Here is a 19,854-nt window from a genome sequence, read left to right on the forward strand (position 1 = left end):
CATTCTAACTTACAGTTCTATTGTGTGACGGCAGGCGCTGAGCAAAAACTACAATGGAACGAAGCTTATTAGGATTCAAAAAACCGCGTGTGGAGATGCTACCAGCATTCTGCAGTTCTGCCCGGCGACGCTTTCAATGTACTTCTACACCTCCTCCACCTGGACCTCCACATTATATACGCACATACCTCTGAAACTCTGGGTGTTCCCAGCGGACTACGCCATACGCAAAGCGAGCTTGACGAGGTACTTTGCTGTGGATTTTCCAACCGGCGACGTGTTGCAAGGTTATCTGCGCCAAATCAATGGAGATTTGGGCTGCCTATAGGAAAACCCGATCGCAAGAACTTTTGTGGCAGACGACGGTCTGCACCATGCCGCCAGACTCTGCATACCATTCTTTGAGGAACTCAAGGAGATCTCTAGTTGTGAGGTGGGAGAGCAGCTATCCTTCATAAATACTACGAACTGGCTCTGAAGACCCCAGCCCGCTGGACTCTGGCCCGCTTACTTTTACCATAGCAATCATGATCACAGGAGTTTGTAGGATCAAAATTGCGCGCCACAGCGCTAATAGACTCCTCGGAGCAGCTATACCTACCTACCTGCGAGGAGTATTTTTCATTTTTTTTTCTTTCTTTTGAGTACATTTTATTAACTAGGAAATGAGTTGAGAAAAAGCTATAAGCGACAAAATTATATCATCTCGATCTCGATATCATTTCGGTTAGAAGTAAACAGAAAGTAATGGCCTTTTTTTGAGAAGCATGACACCACTGGATCACTGTGGGCCACACTCAAGTGCGTAAAATCCATAAAAATCAGTAATTCTTGATTTTACATCAAATTATATGTTCCCCAAACAATGCCAACGCATATTTTATTTATTTTGTAACAAACATTATTTCTAGCTTACCTGCATCAACAAAACTCGTTGCATCTAGGATTGAAATCAAGGAAGCAAGCAGCCCAGAGCACCAACATCGCTTTTTCCTAGTTACTGTGTCCTCTTGTGCAAATTCATGGCGTTCCGCCCTACTCACTCGAGGATGTCCTGAATGATCTATGGCTAAACTACGCCCATAAGAGAGTTCTAATTTGTGTTCGGGTTCTTCACCCTAAAGAGCAGAAAGAACTCTTCGGGCTCAGCTATATGGGGGATTTGTTACATATACAGTATCTCTCACTCCCAAACTTCATCATTGCTTTCGATAACTACAAACTTCAATTAAAACAATGATTTGCAAAAATCATGTTTCCGTCCGTTACGGAAGTGATATACAATTAAGTAAGACACTATTATGAGGTTTTTGTCTTCACTCATCGAACTATCCACATCAATTTTCTTTACTTCATTTTTTACGGGCCTACAAACAGATCCATTGTCATTCAACCGATCCATACACTTCAAATCAAGAAACGTCAACGGTCCTTTTAGTTTTCAATTCCGCCGACTTTGGACGTTCGCGATGAAGGTGTGTTGTAAATTCATGAAAATCCACTTATTTCTGTGAAATTGCTATAATTTTCTGTTGCTAAGCACAAATGCTTGTATTTGGAAAAGTTATATACCCGCAAAAATGGATTTAAGGGGCGGATGACTCGAGATTAGTTTTGCTAACCTCATTGTTTTGTGTTGTGATTTCAGCTAAACGTATCATATCCCGCGACGGGATGTCAAAAACTCTTCGAAGTTGTGGATGAACACAAACTCCGCATTTTCTATGACAAGCGGATGGGAACACAAGTTGACGCTGATGTACTCGGTGATGAATGGAAAGGCTACGTCCTCCGTATTGCTGGTGGAAACGACAAACAAGGTTTCCCCATGAAGCAAGGAGTTTTGACAAATGGTGAGAGTGGATGGTGTGTATGAATTACGAACAAGATTAACTAACTTTTGCTATGTTCTAGGCCGTGTACGATTGCTGTTGAAGAAGGGACATTCCTGCTACCGTCCCCGGCGCACCGGTGAACGCAAACGCAAGTCGGTCCGCGGCTGCATTGTTGACGCCAACATGTCAGTCTTGGCCTTGGTCGTTGTCAAGAAAGGCGAAGGTGAGATCCCCGGACTCACCGACACCAATATTCCAAGACGTCTAGGACCCAAGCGTGCTAGCAAAATCCGCAAATTGTACAATTTGACCAAGGAAGACGATGTCCGCCGCTTCGTAGTCAGACGCCCCTTGCCCGAACGCAACGGCAAGAAGGCCACCTCAAAGGCACCCAAAATCCAACGGCTGGTCACACCCGTAGTTTTGCAGCGCAAACGCCGCCGTATCGCATTGAGGAAGAAGCGACAGGTCCGTTCCAAGGAAGCCGCCACCGAATACGCCAAATTGTTGGCTCAGCGCAAGAAGGAATCCAAGGTCCGCCGCGAGGAAGCCAAGAGACGGCGATCCACATCCTTGCGCGAATCGAAGAGTTCCGTTTCAAGTGAGAAGAAGTAAAGGAGATGTTTTTAAGTAAATAATAAACCCACGGAGTTTACGTTTGTGTTTTATTTGTGCGGAAGTAAACGGGTCGAGTGAAATGTGCTCTGGTTGTCATTGTGACACGAGTTGAGGAACATTCAATGAGGTGAACGCGTTTTTATTCGGATGCTCCTGTAGGGAAATAGCCAACCGGAGTATTCCTTGCAGCATTCTACAAAGAGGGCCCGAATTTTATTTGAGAAAAAATGAGTTGGTCGTGTCCACTAAAGTCCCGACAAACTAACCGACTTCCGACGGATGGATGACAAGCTAATCCTTGACTCCTGCAGTTTATGCTTAAGGAGAAATGAAAAGCATCAATCCTTAGAAGTGAGTGATTTTCATAAAAATTTCAAACGTCCCCGTATGCTTGCTTCACTTTTGACTCATTGTTTACTAGGGATCGTTCTTCAACCTAGTTTCATACAAAATGGATTCATTTGGGAAAAATGTTGAAAACTTTAGACAAGTTTGCGCACTACCAAGACTTCTTTCTGTGTCCAGTATATGCCTTCCTTAGTAGGGAAATCCGGACACCCGTTGGTGGAGCGTCCCCTGTCTTAGATGAAAGGACTAGGGAACGATTCCGCTTTTATCTGACCTCGCACAATGGTCAGGATCAGCTTGGTCAATGGTAATTTTGTCGGTATAGCGAATTTATTCATGGTCATGGATAGTTTTACCCTGCTATGCTAGCATATTCACTATCATGTCGATGAAGAGATTCGGCAACTGATGTCCATATTCCAACAGTTTTTTCTATCGCTCCCCCCATTTGGTATGGGCCAAAGATATTTTAAGCATATGAGGATATCCGGCCTAAGATGATGGAAAGTATTTTGTAAAAAACTGAACAGTTTGTGTAGTTTATCCCGTCCATTTGTTAACAGTCCGGCTGTAATTCTACCGGCTCATGGCGGCTTATAATTCTTAAGCCGATGAGTTGCACGGACTGTTCCTTCCGTGGTTTGGCGGTGGCAGTATTTGTTCCTCGAAATCTGTTGGCGGACCTCCAACTCTCACTCACTCAACCCATCTCTCAAATCTGCCCATACGGTCAGAAATCAGTTTTCACACTTTCCGTTGGCCAGATGAATATGTCTTCATTCTACTAATTTGTACAATTTGCGCTCCTGATGCAGTTGCTCCCTTTCCCAAACTTACTGTTTCTGTGAAATTGCTTCTCTGCTCGATGGAGTTCGTGGTGGTCATGTTCTTATCCACAATTTCAGGATTGCTGATTGCCCGATATGCAGAATTCTTCTTCACTTTACATACGATGATTGGGGGATTTTGTGTTGGATTTTAAGGGGAATGTCCCGGTTGTGAACGGGACAAAAGCTGAAAAAAAGAAAACTCTGAAATTAGGAATAAATAATGTTAGGCGATGACGGCTTTGCGGTTTCTTACCAGGGCAGAGGCAAGTCGTCAGACGCTGCCTCACCTCTGCCCTGAGAGCAGCGTGACCGAAGCAACTCGCAGAACATAACATGACTACGAGTCATATTGAGCACAAATCCGGGTGCTAAGCCCTAAACGAGGGGTCCGTTGCCCAAAAAAAGGGATTAAGTTAATACGGACTTAGAACCCGTCAAAAAAAAAAGTAGATATAAATAGTTCTAATTTTTGATTATATTCCATACGTTTATTTCCCTACGTGGCCACAATCCTGTTTTTTCTTTAAGTAGATTAGATGAATGTGTCTACATCTGATTCCGGCAACAGCAAGCAGTGAGAATGATGGCCTCAATTATGGAAAATTAGGAATATTAGACATTAAGTGGGAGAAAACGTGTTCTTAATGTGGAGCAAATTCACAACACCTTCCTCTGTTTTTGTTACAACGTAAATAAAAAAGTCTTAGCCTTTATTTTCATTTGACGATCGTTCGGATACCTAACTTACCGGGCTGGCAATTTATAATTCTTGATTGAATTGATGCTTACTTTTTAATTAGGCTGAGGAACGATGATAGAGACGGGGGCTCAGTTTTATTTCAGTTTCTTGACATGAACTCAGTCGAAAGCGCTTGGGAGCCGATAAAGAGGGAAGCAGCTTGATATGTTATCACAATCAAACTATAGGTTTTTGGAAAAAGCATTCAAGTCAGCAGGATGAAGCCTTACACCTTGATGCTCATCCTGCCGAGACAAAGGGAAATCTGATTTCCGACAGAATGGCATAGTGGAACGATGGGTTGAGTACTTTGATGAACTACTGAACAACCAGAACATCAGCGAGTTGGAGGTCCCGCCAACTAAACACGACGTACAAATACTGCCACCACCAAGTGTAGAAGAAACAGCCTGTGCAATTCATCGGCTTAAAAATCATAAGATACCAGGCGCCGATGGAATTACAGCCGAATTGGTTAAGTATGGAGGCGGCCAAATACATCAAGTGGCTCTTGAACATGTGGTCAAGGTATGGAACAGGGAGTCAATGCCTGACGACTGGCAAAGAGGCATTATCTGTCTCATACATTAGGTGCTCAGAGGTGGCGGTGAGGAAGATGGGGCGGCAACCCTGTCGGCCAAAACAACACCAAATGGTCGAGGAGAACCTCCATAGTGACGGTACCGGGTGACGCTGTGCTAACTTTGGTTTGTCGGCCGTGATCCAGTAGGCGAATGTTCGAAAGGCCTAATCAGAGCGATCAGACCCGAGTCTGCACCGGGACTCATCTGAAGTGCCAAATCGGTCACGAAACCTCACCAGGGGTATACTGGTACCATGAGAACCGAGATAGCCCCTGGACTCTCATACTTCGGGTGAACTCTCGTTGTATGTGAGTACAGCTCGATTATTTGCGGTTAGCCCCCTGGTGGGAGCTTCATGGGGGTTGTTGGTTATGCTCAAGCGAGAAGAGACCTTCGGGCCTCGGCGTGGTGTTGCGTTTCAACACGGGTGCCGTACTAGTTCGGTAGAGATTTAAGTAGATCTGGCATCCACCAATATGAATGCTAAGCCATGCGCTTGTATAGACTGGTACCGTTGTTGCTTGTCTCAGCGGGGCTCTGATTGTGGTCACAAAATCAATCCGTGTCTTAGGAAGACCGTAGGATTAAGGCCATGAGAGAATTCGGTATCCCGACGAAATTGATAAGACTGAGTAGGCTGACCCTGACCAATGTGCGTGGCCAGATAAAAGCAGCAGTATCACTCTTAAGACCATTCAACAACAACAACGTTCTACGACAAGGGGACACCCTATCATGCGTCCTCTTTAACCTGGCTCTAGAGAAAGAGATCTGTGATGCTGAGGTAAAGCTAAGGGTACGATACTCTTTAAGTCCACCCAATTACTGGGCTACGCTGACGATATCGACATCATGGGAAGAATGACCCGAGACGTACAAACTGCCTTCATCCAGACCAAGCAAGTATATGGTGGCAACGTCAGCATTAAAAACCAACCAACCAACAACATCAAACCGGACTGGTCAAACGGGAAAAATAAAGATAGGAGGCTACAGCTTTGAGACCTTTGATAATTTCTCCTATCTAGGGTCGAAAATCATAACAGATAACAACTACGATGATGAAATCCGCTGCACGGTTGCTGGCAGCCAACAGAGCCTATTTTAGTTTACGAAAACTGTTCCGCTCGAAACGTCTCACCATAGGGTCAAAGCTCTTACTGTACAAGACAATGAATTTGCCAGTCCTCATGTATTTCTCGGAGACTTGGGTTCTTAGGAAGAAAAATTGCGAACCCTTGACCGCGTTCGAGAGAAGAATCCCCCGAAGAATTTTTGGCCCCCTACATGAGGATGGACGATTCTGTCTTGTTTACAAGACAATAAAAGAATTTGTTCCGAAAATCGAGAATAATTTTTATTCATGACATCCGGACATAAGAAGTTCGATTATAATTTAATTTCGTTCGGTCCCTTAGATAACTTCATAAATGAATCCTATTGTATTTATAACAAATGTGTATTACAAATTGGTAATTTTAAATTAAAGAGAAAGATAATTTTGATAGTAAAAACTGGTCAAATTTTTACATTGATGTGGGCACAAAAAATACCAATCTGTCGTAAAAAATATCTACTTAATTTTTGGAAAACGTTTCTATGTGATGTAATTAGTCGGAAAGGATAAAAAAGAGAAAATGAAGGCGCTTATTAAAAAAAAAGACTAAGAAAAATTGGCTTAAAGTTTTTCACAGTCCACAGTATAAAATTAAGTCTTTTGAACTCGTTGGCCCGTTTTCGAAGTTTAAAAATAAAAATTTAACACTTCGGGTTTGGGTTTTCGAACTTGGGCTGCGGGAGACGAATTTTTATTTTTGCGGCAACATAATCTCGTTTTACCGTTCCATACTCTTAAAGGAAAGGGAGGAGTGCAAGTGACACCCGGTTGTGGGGTTCATGTACGTCTAGTTCGAGACACGCTACCTTCTTTTATTATTTGTTTCATTTCGTTGAAAAAGTTCCCTTGAAAAGGGCAGCAAACGGGCATAAGATCGAATGAGTTGTTTAATAAAAAAGCGTCTTCCCCGGACTATTCCCACGACCTGCGATGTTGAAACGCAATAAGAACGGTGACAATGGAGAGAAAAGTTAAAGATTTGGATTTGCTGGAACGCGAACGCGGCGTGAAAGGGTTCCGCAAAAGGTGTCTGTCGAGAGCCACAACCAACTCCATCGAGGTAACCCGGTGCGAAATTTCGATGAACGGATCATGAGTAGATAACAATAACGTAGTTAGTTATACTTTCAAATGAAAATGAAGTGTGTGAACAGGGTGTAATTATGCACAGGGTGTACTTATACTTTGAATTATTTTTGTGCTTTATAAATAAATTGTCTGAATTCTGCATTTAAATTAATCTGCAGACGATACATTACTGTGAAGATATTGAATTACCGGACAGAAATCAGTTATTTTCCTTCTATTTCGCTTTATTCACGAAATACATATGTTTAAACGCATTGAAATGCGAAAATATAGTTGAGTTTGATTTACCAAAAGTAAACACACCCTACATAGCTCTAAAGCAGCATAGGCGAAATAGAAATCAAATCAATACTATATTTAATTTAGTATAATTTGTGTAACAGGCAGAGAAAACTAATCTTAACTAGGTTAAACAAAACTAATAAAAGTATAGACCATGATGACTTCTACAAATGCATGAATATACAAACAAATCTACGATAAATGTAAATTTATATTAAGTGAAGTTAACATTTAAGAGATAGACCTAGCGGTTGCGAAAGGCGCCGATTAAAGTTGTCTTGTAAGTTGAGCAAATAACTTAAATTATACCTAAAGTAAGTTCTCTAGTTGGACGCTAGGAGCTGGACGAGGACGCAGCCCAACAACTCACAAGCAAAACAAGAGTCACCAGCTGTTTATTTTCTGCTACATGTCCCTCTACCTCTTAACGTCCTGAATAATAAGTGGTAGGAAAGGTGTTCCAATAGGATGTGTAGTATTTAAGTTATCCTCATCAATCTAAAATGAATTGCAAATAAAGCAGAAAGCAAATGAAAAAAATTACAAACAAGTCGGAAAACCGGGAGCTGGGCGCTTTAGGTATGAAAGGTTTTGTATACTTCTTTTATAAAGACATTTGAGTGTGTATTTATCCCATTAGTACGTACGTGCTCTGCACCATAGCCCATATTGCTGTAATTTCGTGGTACTAGGATGAACTTTAGGGGATTTTGCAGCCAATTACTATGACTATATTTTGTGAAAAAAAAAATTTACACAGTGTTTCGTTATCTTGCTAGACCGGATAGCCCCATACGCCCAGAACATCATTGGCCCATACCAAAGAGGCTTCAATCCAGGCAAATCAGCAACAGATCAGATTTTTTCTCTGTGGCAAGCGATGGAAAAACTGTTGGAATATGAACAACAGTTGCACCATCTATTCATCGACTTTAAAGCCGCTTATGATAGCATAGCCAGGGTAAAAATGTACACGGCCATGAGAGAATTCGGTATCCCGACGAAAGACTGGCTAGGCTGACCCTGACCAATGTGCCAGGCCAGATAAAAGCAGCAGAATCACTCTCAAGACCATTCGACATCAACAACGTTCTACGACAAGGAAATGCCCTATCATGCGTCCTCTTTAACCTGGTCCTCGAGAAAGTGATCCGTGATGCTGAGGTAAAGCGAGGAGTACGATCCTCTTTAATTCCACCCAATTACTGGGCTACGCTGACGATATCGACATCATGGTAAGAACAACCCGAGACGTACAAACTGCCTTCGTCCAGATCAAGCAAGTAGCGGGAGATCTTGGGCTGCACATCATTGAAGGCAATACAAAGTATATGGTGGCAACGTCAGCATTAAAAACCAACCAACCAATAACATCAAACCGCACTGGTCAAACACGAAGAAGAATAGGGATAGGAGAATACAACTTTGAGACCGTTGACAATTTCTCCTATCTAGGGTCGAAAATCACAACTGATAACAGCTACGATGATGAAATCCGCGCACGGTTGTTGTCAGCCAACAGAGCCGATTTCAGCTTACAAAAACTGTTCCGCTCGAAACGTCTCACCATAGGGTCAAAGCTCTTACTGTACAAGACTATGATCTTGCCAGTCCTCATGTATTCCTCGGAAACTTGGATTCTTAGCAAGAAAAATTGCGAACTCTTGGCCGCGTTCGAGCGAAGAATTTTTTGCCCCCTACATGAGGATGGACGATTCCGTAGCCTACACAATGACGAAATCTATGAGCGATACCATGACCGTCCGGCTGTGGATAAAATCCGGCTGAATAGGTTACGGTGGGCGGGTCACTTAATCCGTATGGATGAGGATGATCCCACTCGGAAAGTCTATAGGGGCAATATCAATGGTAGAAAAAGAAGACGAGGCAGACCCTGCCTAAGATTGAGCAATGGTGTAGGCCAGGACGCCAGACAGCTTTTAGGGATATCGAATTGGTGGATCTCGGCGGAAAGCCGGGATGTCTGGAGTTTCTTATTAAGGCAGCCCTAGACCGGATACCGTTTGTTGCACCGTTAATGATAATGATGATGAGTGTTTCAAGAGATAATGAGAAAAACAAAAAAAAACGGTTTAAATAACAATTTGGAAATCATTATGTTTTGAACTCTCTAACCATCTCCCAGGAAATATAAGTCCTCCCGAATATCTAGAGTTCCCCTTGCTACATTTGAAACGGCATAGGACGAACAATAAACTGGGGTGAGCCATCGTTGAACCACCATGTCATCGGGCCCACGATGATGAAGAAAGGAAGATGGGGCCACTGGTCGCATAGTTGAGCGAATCAACTCAGGGCTAATCCTTTCCCGTTAGTCCCTCAGCTTGTATTTTTTTATTTATTCCCCTTACTTGTTAAGTCGTAAGGCAGGTTGTTTCCGTTGGGAAAGGAATGTTCGGTAGTATCAACCCTCGAGACTTCACGTCTCTACTAGAGTAACTTACTTCGGGTGGGTTTAGTTGTTTGGCTATTCAGTCAAGACCCATGAAAAAATCTTTGTGTCCTGACAAGGAGGTAATATGATTGAATCAAGAACCCCGGCCCTCATTTCACCGAACTGCTAGCATTCGGGTTAGCTCCAGAACGTGCCGTCCGGTTCAGAATATTATCTCGTGCAGTAGGTGTTCACGTTTGGCAAACCTGGGGAGTTTGGCTGGTCGACAGCCTTGGTGACTGTGTTGATGCCAAGGTGATGCAACAGTCTACCCTTATCCTAACATCGTATCGTTTCGAATGGTAACTATAATAGATATTGATATGGCTCTTCCCTGGAATACGAATCTCTATTTGTCGCACATCCTGTAGCACACACACCATATGGGGATAAGATATTAAGATCAGCTAGCTATTGTGTAGATCGAGCTACGATGTAACAAACAGACCTAAATGATCGCAGTCAAAAAAATTACAATAGCGAAATGTTAACCAGTTTTTATTTTTGTAGTTCAATGAAGATCGAATGTTAGAGCGGACTACACAAATATGTGATAGAAGTTCGAGTGAACGTACCAACTAGAACGGACTGTTAGTGAATTTTCCACCGAAAATTACTTAGGTAAAGAACCTGCAATTACCTTTTGCTATAAGGAAACTCTTCATGTTGCCTTACTTGATATTAAAACAAGTTATGAAGTCTGACTAAATGGATTAATATCTAGAAAAAGAGGCTATGCATTTTGGCCTGAAGAAGAATTCCATCAAAACTAAAATGTTCAGTCTATGTGCTGTTCTTTTTTCCAAAAGTGGCAAATTACTTATTTTCATTATCAATCGGCGTTATTCCCGCATAGTATGTTGTCCAGAGCTCGATGCATAAAACGAAAATTACCACAAAAAATTTATAATTCTCGGCTTGTTCTGCCAATTGAGTGTTTAAGTCCGAATCCGTCCCCAAAGAAGAGTTATGGGGTATGCATTAGGATCTATGGATCACTTAATAGGAAGGGGTCTGTTGCGGAGAGTGGGTTACACTTCGACAGGCGTAGCAACTAGCAAAACGTTGAGATTATTATTATTATTATTATTATTGGAAATTATATTCATTATAGTACTGCAAAAAAAGAAATCAAATTACCCACCCTCATCATCATCAACGGCGCAACAACCGGTATCCGGTCTAGGCCTGCCTTAATAAGGAACTCCAGACATCCCGGTTTTGCGCCGAGGTCCACCAATTCGATATCCCTAAAAGCTGTCTGGCGTCCTGGCCCACGCCATCGCTCCATCTTAGGCAGGGTCTGCCTCGTCTTCTTTTCCTACCATAGATATTGCCCTTATAGACTTTCCGGGTGGGATCATCTTCATCCATACGGATTAAGTGACCCGCCCACCGTAACCTATTGAGCCGGATTTTATCCACAACCGGACGGTCATGGTATCGCTCATAGATTTCGTCATTGTGTAGGCTACGGAATCGTCCATCCTCATGTAGGGGGCCAAAAATTCTTCGGAGGATTCTTCTCTCGAACGCGGCCAAGAGTTCGCAATTTTTCTTGCTAAGAACCCAAGTTTCCGAGGAATACATGAGGACTGGCAAGATCATAGTCTTGTACAGTAAGAGCTTTGACCCTATGGTGAGACGTTTCGAGCGGAACAGTCTTTGTAAGCTGAAGTAGGCTCTGTTGGCTGACAACAACCGTGCGCGGATTTCATCATCGTAGTTGTTATCGGTTGTGATTTTCGACCCTAGATAGGAGAAATTGTCAACGGTCTCAAAGTTGTATTCCCCTATCCTTATTCTTGTTCGTGTTTGTGTTTGACCAGTGCGGTTTGATGTTGTTGGTTGATTCGTCTTCGGTGCTGACGTTGCCACCATGTATTTTGTCTTGCCTTCATTGATGTGCAGCCCAAGATCTCGCGCCGCCTGCTCGATCTGGATGAAGGCAGTTTGAACGTCTCGAGTGGTTCTTCCCATGATGTCGATATCGTCAGCATAGGCCAGTAGTTGGGTGGACTTGAAGAGGATCGTACCTCTTGCATTCACCTCAGCATCCCGGATCACCTTCTCGAGGGCCAGGTTAAAGAGGACGCATGATAGCGCATCCCCTTGTCGTAGACCGTTGTTGATGTCGAATGGTCTTGAGAGTGATCCTGCTGCTTTTATCTGGCCTCGCACATTGGTCAGGGTCAGCCTAGTCAGTCTTATTAATTTCGTCGGGATACCGAATTCCCTCATGGCCGTGTACAGTTTTACCCTGGCTATGCTATCATAGGCGGCTTTAAAGTCGATGAACAGATGGTGCAACTGTTGTCCATATTCCAACAGTTTTTCCATCGCCTGCCGCAGAGAGAAAATCTGATCTGTTGCTGATTTGCCTGGAGTGAAGCCTCTTTGGTATGGGCCAATGATGTTCTGGGCGTATGGGGCTATCCGGCCTAGCAAGATAGTGGAGAATATCTTATAGATGGTACTCAGCAACGTGATACCTCTATAATTGCTGCACTGTGTGATATCTCCCTTTTTATGTATGAGACAGATTATGCCTCGCTGCCAATCGTCAGGCATTGATTCGCTATCCCATAGCTTGAGCACAAGTTGATGAACCACTTGGTGTAACTGGTCGCCTCCATATTTAACCAATTCGGCTGTAATTCCATCGGCTCCTGGCGACTTATGATTTTTTAGCCGATGAATTGCACGGACTGTTTCTCCTAAACTTGCTCCCCACCCTCACCCGAAATTATCTGAATTTGGCAAATCGTTTACCAATGAAGATGCATTATTTTCTACAGATAGAGAACAATGAATCAATTTCAATGGTGATGTGTAACTTCAAATCAGCTCTGCTTAAGGTTTATTTTGTAATAATACTATTTGAACATACTTCCGCCCAAGCTGTTTTCCCTATCCACATACTTTTAGGTTGTATTGACAGAACGCCACCTTCTGGTCAAGTTGCAAGCAAACCAAACATACGACGTTCTTTTCCGGTTGTCATTTTAAGTCTATCGCACGTAAGTTTCAATTCGTGCTTTATTTTCCTACAATTATCACATCATCCGATTTCCCTAGAGTTCCCAATTGTCCTTTAAAGCATATTCTTCCATAATGGAACCTTCCACACACAAACTTTATCTCACAAGTGGCTTTTTTATACTTTTAGCGAAATGGCAGTTCGATACGAACTCAGCGTCGGTCTCAACAAGGGACACAAAACGTCAAAAATAAAGAATGTTAAATATACCGGTGACAAGAAAGTCAAGGGTCTGCGCGCCTCTCGCATGAAGGGGGTAAGTGAAATTCGTCCTATTATTGTCTCAATGTGGAGAAATTGTGATTTTCGTGAAGCTTCAACATGTTTATGTGGATCTGCGATTGTCATAACCATGTTTACCGCGCACAATGTAAATCACAATCTTGTGGATTACAATAAAATGTTTCACGAATATTCCAGTTTCTCCCATAAAAGTTTTCAAAATACAATGATGAGAATTTAAACCATTCACAGACAAGCGCATGAAGGCTCCTTGCACTAGTCTCTTGATATTTTTTCACGTAGGCGACGTGTGAGGATGTCCTGCTGTGTTCCATGGTTACAAGTGGCACTGACTCCAATTGTTTCCAAAATTCTCCCAATCATGAGTTTATGTACAATTAATAAAAGATGTCTTCATGGTTTCCAGGTCCAAACCAAACACACCAAATTCATGAGGGATTTAGTGCGTGAGGTCGTCGGCCATGCTCCATATGAAAGGCGCTGCATGGAATTGTTGAAGGTGTCGAAGGATAAGCGTGCACTTAAGTTCTTGAAACGTCGCTTGGGCACACACATCCGTGCTAAGAGGAAGCGAGAAGAATTGTCCAACATCCTGACACAAATGCGTAAAGCTCATGCACATACTAAGTAACTTTCAGAAATAAACGCGTAACACCGTATCATGCCGTGTTTTTATTCATTCAAAAGTGGGTGCTTGTCCTTGAATTGTTTTAGATATAAAAGTGACTCCGTGGTCAAAGGGAATGTGTAATATTTAAGAGATAGTTCGCGGTCATTTAGTTTCGCGAAAATTATTGTGTATTGTAATATCGTGATATTAAGTAGTCACTCCAGGTTAACAGAAGGGGTTTGCATAAGCTAAGTCGACCGAATTTCCCTAGCGTCTTGTGTAACGTAAGGTTTCGTGTATTTTATTTAGAAACCTGTACTGTACATTATCATTCATAAATATTGTTTCACCTGTTGCAATGTTTGAAGAGTCCTCCTTGACAGTATCAGAATAGGCTCATTCGGTAAATTTCTTTAGTCTTTCGTGGGCTGGAAAAACGCCCAACTTATTCCTACATAGGTGTATCACGTCCTGAGTTGGATTCTAGGCGAATTTCTCGCCATCTCCTTTTTAGCCTTTGTTCCCCTCAAAAGTGGATTCAGCTCTTCATTTTGCTACGACTGTACGGGTGGACTCTGGCGTCTCTCAAATCACCATCTACTGTATCAAGTCATCATCGTTTCGGTCTACCTTTTGGTTGTTTCCTATCGACTTCAATGCTCAGACCAATCTTAGGACGTGTTCCATGACACCAGCAGAAACAGCAAGTGGTTTTGATTTACTTGCCACCTTCCGAATTTCACTCCTTCAATAGCGGTGGAGCAATTTAACCCAGCATACGAGTTCATGTGCCAAATGGCCAATTGTCTTCTCTAGGTCCGCAAATGCAATGTGTAGAGGGCGAAGCTCCTTCATGAAGTGACCACGCAGTGTGTATTCAGTCAGTAGCTTCGCAGTTCTTGACAAACTCGGTCTGATTGGCAGTTATTCGAATTTTAAAGGACGGGTTCAAAAATCATAGTATGTTATAGCAGCCCGAAAAGACGGTAATTTTAAAATTTTGCTGGACAACATTTCTTTTTCCAAATTGCAACGCTCGTGCTTTGTAGAAAAATGTTCTTACCTTTTCGAATATTGCGATTGAAGCAACCACTGGGGAAAAGTGCTGGGTCCCAGCTCTTCGCTTTCTTGACTTGGGCGATGTCAGGTCCTGTTGATTTCATTCGTTTCCAATTCTCGCCAGCAGTACCTTACGGTAGTATTTGTATCAGTAGATCGGGAAAAAATATTTTTTAGTTTATTTTTAATAAGGAACACAGTATAATATTTTAAATTATTTATTAGGCAAAAAAAGTACAAATATGAATTTTACATTAGACCTTATTCTGCCTAATTATATTTGCAAAAACTGCGGATGTTCTTCGTGAACTGGAAGAAGAAAACAAGTCGGATGATACACTTGCCCTTGTACTTCGTCCTCACGTACTCGAGGAGAGCTATCAGATCCAAGTCTGCAAGGGGGCCAATCTAAAGTGACTCTTGCCGCGAAGCTTACCGGAGGTTATCTGGTACTATAAGAACCGGGATGGCTGTCTGACGCATATGCTCCAGAGGAATTCCCGGTGGATGAGCTCCCGGCGGGACTCTGATTGTAGTCTCTAAATCAATTCGTGTCTGAAGAGGACCGTGCGATTATCCTTACACGACACCCATTTACCCGTAGCCCCTCACGCCCTTGCAACTCGAATGTGGGTGTGGAATTACCATATTTTGCAAGCTTCGTCACTCTGAACGATGTCATTTGAAGCATGCATTGTATTTCCGAATATGCTGTAAATATTGATTGGATTCTTGAGCAACTGCAGCAATATGAGTTAGAACTGAATCAGACGGGTCGGTCAGTGGTGGCAAATTGACCTTGCCAATGGAATAATACATACCAGGCATTTCTTACTGAAAATTAAAGCGGCGATGTGCGCACAATATAGCCATTAGGTGAATGAGGAGATTTCGATGCATTTTGTACTCGTAGTCCTCATTGTAATTGAATACTGCTTTATTGAGTTCGATTCGTAATCTTGTGCTTCACGACGTGTGTATACTGTTGAGATGTTTCGCCAGCCCTTGCAGTGAAATGCTTGATCTTCCAATTTCCAATTTTTTGAGTGGAATTTTCAATAATTTTCAAAATTTAATGTCTCACCAATCAACAGTAATTATTTGTCATGATGTCGCAGTATCTTTTGTGGCAAGTTACGGCAACCTAGATTGGACCATATTTATATACCAATTTTCAGGTCGATGTACAAATTCATCCTTTGCAGCGTCATCTAGTAGCGAATTACAGCAACGATCGGTTTCGGAGTCTATCGATCACAAACCGATACATATAAAACTTCCATTTTTTTATAATAGCCAAGAAAACCATCTATGTACCATCAACACACCAGTGATTAATCACATGGCTCACGCGCGCCACTTAGCTAGCTTGTGACATTCCTTGTCTTCTTGATTTTATTATATATTAAGAAAAACAATTAAACAAATAAGATTGCCTCAATTCATAGAGTGATGGGCAACAGCAATCGAAAAGTGGGCAGTTGCCAGTTAATGCCCATTGTGCCTAATTTGTTATATGTTCACTTGCCTCAATTATGCAATGCATGCACAAAAAAAATAAAAACGACAACAACAAAGCTGTACATTCCTGTTCAACAAAAAATCGGCAAAAAGCTATACTTAAAAATTTTAAAAATATATATATTTACACCGCAAATGTCTTTTTGCCCAATAAAGAACAACAAAATCAAATGCGCGTCTCATCGATTACGTCCGTTCACATTGCGAGTTCTATGAAAAAGAACTTTACTATGAACACTCATTGGTTGCCTGTCCATATGTATGCGTGTATATCACATCAGCACACAGTATTCATACAACAGACTCTCATAGGCGCCTACGTATTTATTGTTGTTTTTGCTTCTCATATACATTTTATATGGAGAAACCCAATGCTGACAAAGAAAATCATACCTCACGAACGCGGAGACCGATTTCGCGCACACTTCGCATAAACAATCCTCTAACCTACGGGAATATACTCTTAAATTGACATGACAATCGGTTCTTGAGTTATAAAATTACAATGCACATGCAACATTATTTTATATATGAATATAGATCATCATCGATGTCGATTTTCTCTTCGCTATCAGCGGCGTGTTGATCGGTAACATCCTCGTCCGGTAGCATTAAATCTAATGCTTCTTTTGATTCTTGGAGATCTTTGTTTTTTTTTTTATTTACTTTTGGCCTAATGGAGCTTAAATAAGGATCCAAAATCAACAGTAATCTGTTAAAAATATCCAAAATGCATTCGGTACTAGTGCATTTTTTCAAAAGTTCCATCGGTTTTGCCTGAAGTTCTTATTGTGGGCTTTAGCTGCTTCTTCTGGTAATTGCTCTATCGGTAATACCGTATGAGTTGTAACTTGGGATCCATGCATTAAAACTTTATGAGCCGTAAGTGATATAGGGAGCCATTCATATAATTCCACATATTGTTTGGTTGTTTCGTAAGCGGAGCCATCAACTTTTTCGACGTTGATATTATTTCCGCTAGAAATTACTTCTAATATGACGATTAATGCATTAGTGCATTTGTCAACTTGGCTTTCAATTTAGGAGGTTTCTTCCTTAGTGATATCTTTTGATCCAGAAATAAATCGTTTTGGATTCGTTTTCAAGATTTCACAGAAGAAGGCGTTGGATTCTGCCATATAATTTCTTCGGTGTTATTAGCTACCAATCGTCAAAAAAATTTGTTTATACTGCGGTTGTTGGAACCCGTTCCACCTCTTCCAAACGTAATTCCAAACGTTCCTCGTTTGAACGATTGTCAATTAATTCAGCCAGGTACATCAAGAAACACGATGTTGTGTGGTCGAGCAATGTGAACAGTTGAACCTCCATACATGCTTCAGTAACATGAATTGATTTTGCTTTTAAGTCTTTGCATTTTGAATTAAAGGTAAATTTCTTTATTAGCATTCTGAATTGTTTTATACTGTCTTCTTGTAAAGGTCCCCTTCCATGAAAATGGACGGTGCTTTTTCTGGGATGTGTTGTCTCATATTAATTGCTTCTCGGTTTCAAATAACCGATTGGAGAATTTTAGTGGCTCACATTGGATATGATATACTTTCTTTTACCATCTCTGATGCGTCCCTATTCCCACTAGTGCGTTGATTAACAAGAACTGGGTAGGTTACAGTTCATAGCCCCACAGATTTTCGCTGCTTGCTCCACTCAGACAGTTCTTCAACACTTTTTGTTGAACATGACGAAATTTGCAAATTGAATGAAAAAACTGAGTCATTTTTCGTCACTATCTAAAAAACAGGGTTCTTTTCGATTTCCTGCATCCCATCTTCGCTTAAATTAAATTCTAAAAAATCTCATAGATTTATTCAAAATTTTTTTTTATGATTAGGACACCTAGTAATGTACTAGAGTTTATCCTGCAACAAAGAAAGCTTTTTGTTGAACTCTTTTCCTTTAGGTTGTATAATTCTTGTTTTTTGAACTTTTGAAATTTCGGGGTGTGAGCAATATCTACAATCAAAAGGGACGAAAAGATTGTATTATAAAAAAACATTTAGAAACGATCAATGATACTCGGCGATGCTTTGCTATGGCTTAAACTTAACGCCATCATGAAAGTTAGGCATGACGAATTTTTCCAGGATTTATTCCTATATTGTGAGCTCGTCGCAAGGCCCTGTACATGTGTGACCAATTTCACAGCAGGTTGAGTTCAAAAACCGCAAAAATGAAATGGTGCAGGTAGGCAGGCGATTTTTTCTTTAACTAAGTGATAATAAGTTTATTTAAAAACATTAAGCTTTGACGGAGTTTGGCGGAGTTATTTGACACTCGGAAAATGAGTTTTCGGATGTTTGGTTTGCGCATCTCCAGTACATTTTATTTTATTTATATTTAATCGAAAGCTGTATAAAAGTGACCTACATATTTTCCATTTCCATTTTAAAAACTATTTCACTATCCACACAACGATTTAAAAAACAAACGCGATGAACAAACTAAACCGCTTAGAAATAGCGCGTACGATTTAGACAATCCCTAAGTTCAGATTAAGCGGAAGGAACCCCCTTTTGCATGTATGGGTAACATCCAACAATGGGATTCACAGGTCCCACCTTTTTATCGAATTTCGTATCAAAAGGGTAACCGTTTCTGAGATAAGAGTGAGAGGCAGACAGACGGACGGACAGGCAAACAGTAAACCGATTTCAATAAGGGTTTGTTTTACACGAAACCTTAAAATGTAATTAAACTTTCTAATTAATACAGATTTTTACTTTAATTTGAGAACCGAGGAAACTTCTTCTAAATCTTAAAATATGTGGGCGCTACACGGCCCCGTCCCCCAACATCTGAGGTTTAAAAGATTATCAGATAGTTGGTGATGGACATTTCTATAAAGCTGTACTTATGTGAAAGCGAACAAAGTTTGCCACTTCCCCATATGAGTAAGAGCCCTGCCCTGATGGTTCACAAAAGTAAATTTGGTATGATGATTTTGAATTACGCCAACGCTGTACAATATGTTTATTGAACAACAGAGTTTTGTGTTTTCTCTTTTATGAACAGCCTCTCGCTTATGATCTCAATAGATCTTCTAGTACAGCATTATCTGCACAAGTGGGAGGAACTTAACAATTATTCTCCCTTAAGGAGAAGCACTTAACTTATTAATTTTGAAAAAAATAGAACAGGTAAAAAGAGTGCAGTGATTGAAGAAGAATTTCAATACTGCTATAAAATAATCCGTCAAGGTGTTTGTATGACTTCTACCGTGTATTTAAAAGTCCACCATAAGAATTATTCATTCTACAGAAATGAAAGTAGAAACAATTTCAACCTCTTCCATCTACTCAATATCCGTTCTTTGCAATGCTGAATTCATTGCCTTTACTTTTTTAAATCGAACCGGTTCGAATAACAAATTTATACGAGCAAGATACGAACAGAATTATGAAATATTACAATTAAATATCTCAATAGAACCCATAAATCAATCGATAAATGCAACCAATTCAGA

General features: G+C 41.2%; 2 protein-coding genes and 1 long non-coding RNA gene across 3 annotated transcripts; 2 read left to right on the forward strand and 1 right to left on the reverse strand.

The window, feature by feature from the left end:
• Positions 1-1,368: 1,368 nt before the first annotated feature.
• LOC119655329 (40S ribosomal protein S6) lies at positions 1,369-2,490 on the forward strand. Its single transcript, XM_038061170.1, has 3 exons — positions 1,369-1,475; positions 1,649-1,853; positions 1,915-2,490. Exons 1-3 carry the CDS (start codon positions 1,470-1,472, stop codon positions 2,448-2,450), a joined length of 747 nt encoding a protein of 248 aa, XP_037917098.1. The 5' UTR covers positions 1,369-1,469; the 3' UTR covers positions 2,451-2,490.
• Positions 2,491-12,796: 10,306 nt separating this feature from the next.
• On the forward strand, positions 12,797-13,839 carry LOC119653669 (60S ribosomal protein L36). Its single transcript, XM_038058503.1, has 3 exons — positions 12,797-12,917; positions 13,067-13,193; positions 13,587-13,839. The coding sequence occupies exons 2-3, from the start codon at positions 13,071-13,073 to the stop codon at positions 13,809-13,811; spliced, it is 348 nt and encodes a 115-aa protein (XP_037914431.1). The 5' UTR covers positions 12,797-12,917; positions 13,067-13,070; the 3' UTR covers positions 13,812-13,839.
• A 1,212-nt stretch (positions 13,840-15,051) lies between these two features.
• LOC119653671 lies at positions 15,052-16,081 on the reverse strand. The gene is made up of 2 exons (XR_005249734.1): positions 15,671-16,081; positions 15,052-15,560 (listed from the first exon to the last, which is right to left on the reverse strand). It is a non-coding gene; the product is annotated as an uncharacterized LOC119653671 (long non-coding RNA).
• Between the last annotated feature and the right edge of the window lie 3,773 nt (positions 16,082-19,854).

The sequence above is a fragment of the Hermetia illucens genome, chromosome 4 (genome assembly GCF_905115235.1).
Source record: "Hermetia illucens chromosome 4, iHerIll2.2.curated.20191125, whole genome shotgun sequence".
In the NCBI taxonomy this organism is placed as follows: Eukaryota; Metazoa; Arthropoda; class Insecta; order Diptera; family Stratiomyidae; genus Hermetia; species Hermetia illucens.

What these genes read in the sequence shown, in the direction of transcription:
- LOC119655329 (XM_038061170.1), top strand. An exon ending in GCAAGGAGTTTTGACAAATG is followed by an intron (nt 1,854 to 1,914) that starts GTGAGAGTGGAT and finishes GCTATGTTCTAG; the next exon opens with GCCGTGTACGATTGCTGTTG.
- LOC119653669 (XM_038058503.1), top strand. Translation starts at nt 13,071, where the DNA reads ATGGCAGTTCGATACGAACTCAGCGTCGGTCTCAACAAGGGACACAAA. An exon ending in GCGCCTCTCGCATGAAGGGG is followed by an intron (nt 13,194 to 13,586) that starts GTAAGTGAAATT and finishes CATGGTTTCCAG; the next exon opens with GTCCAAACCAAACACACCAA.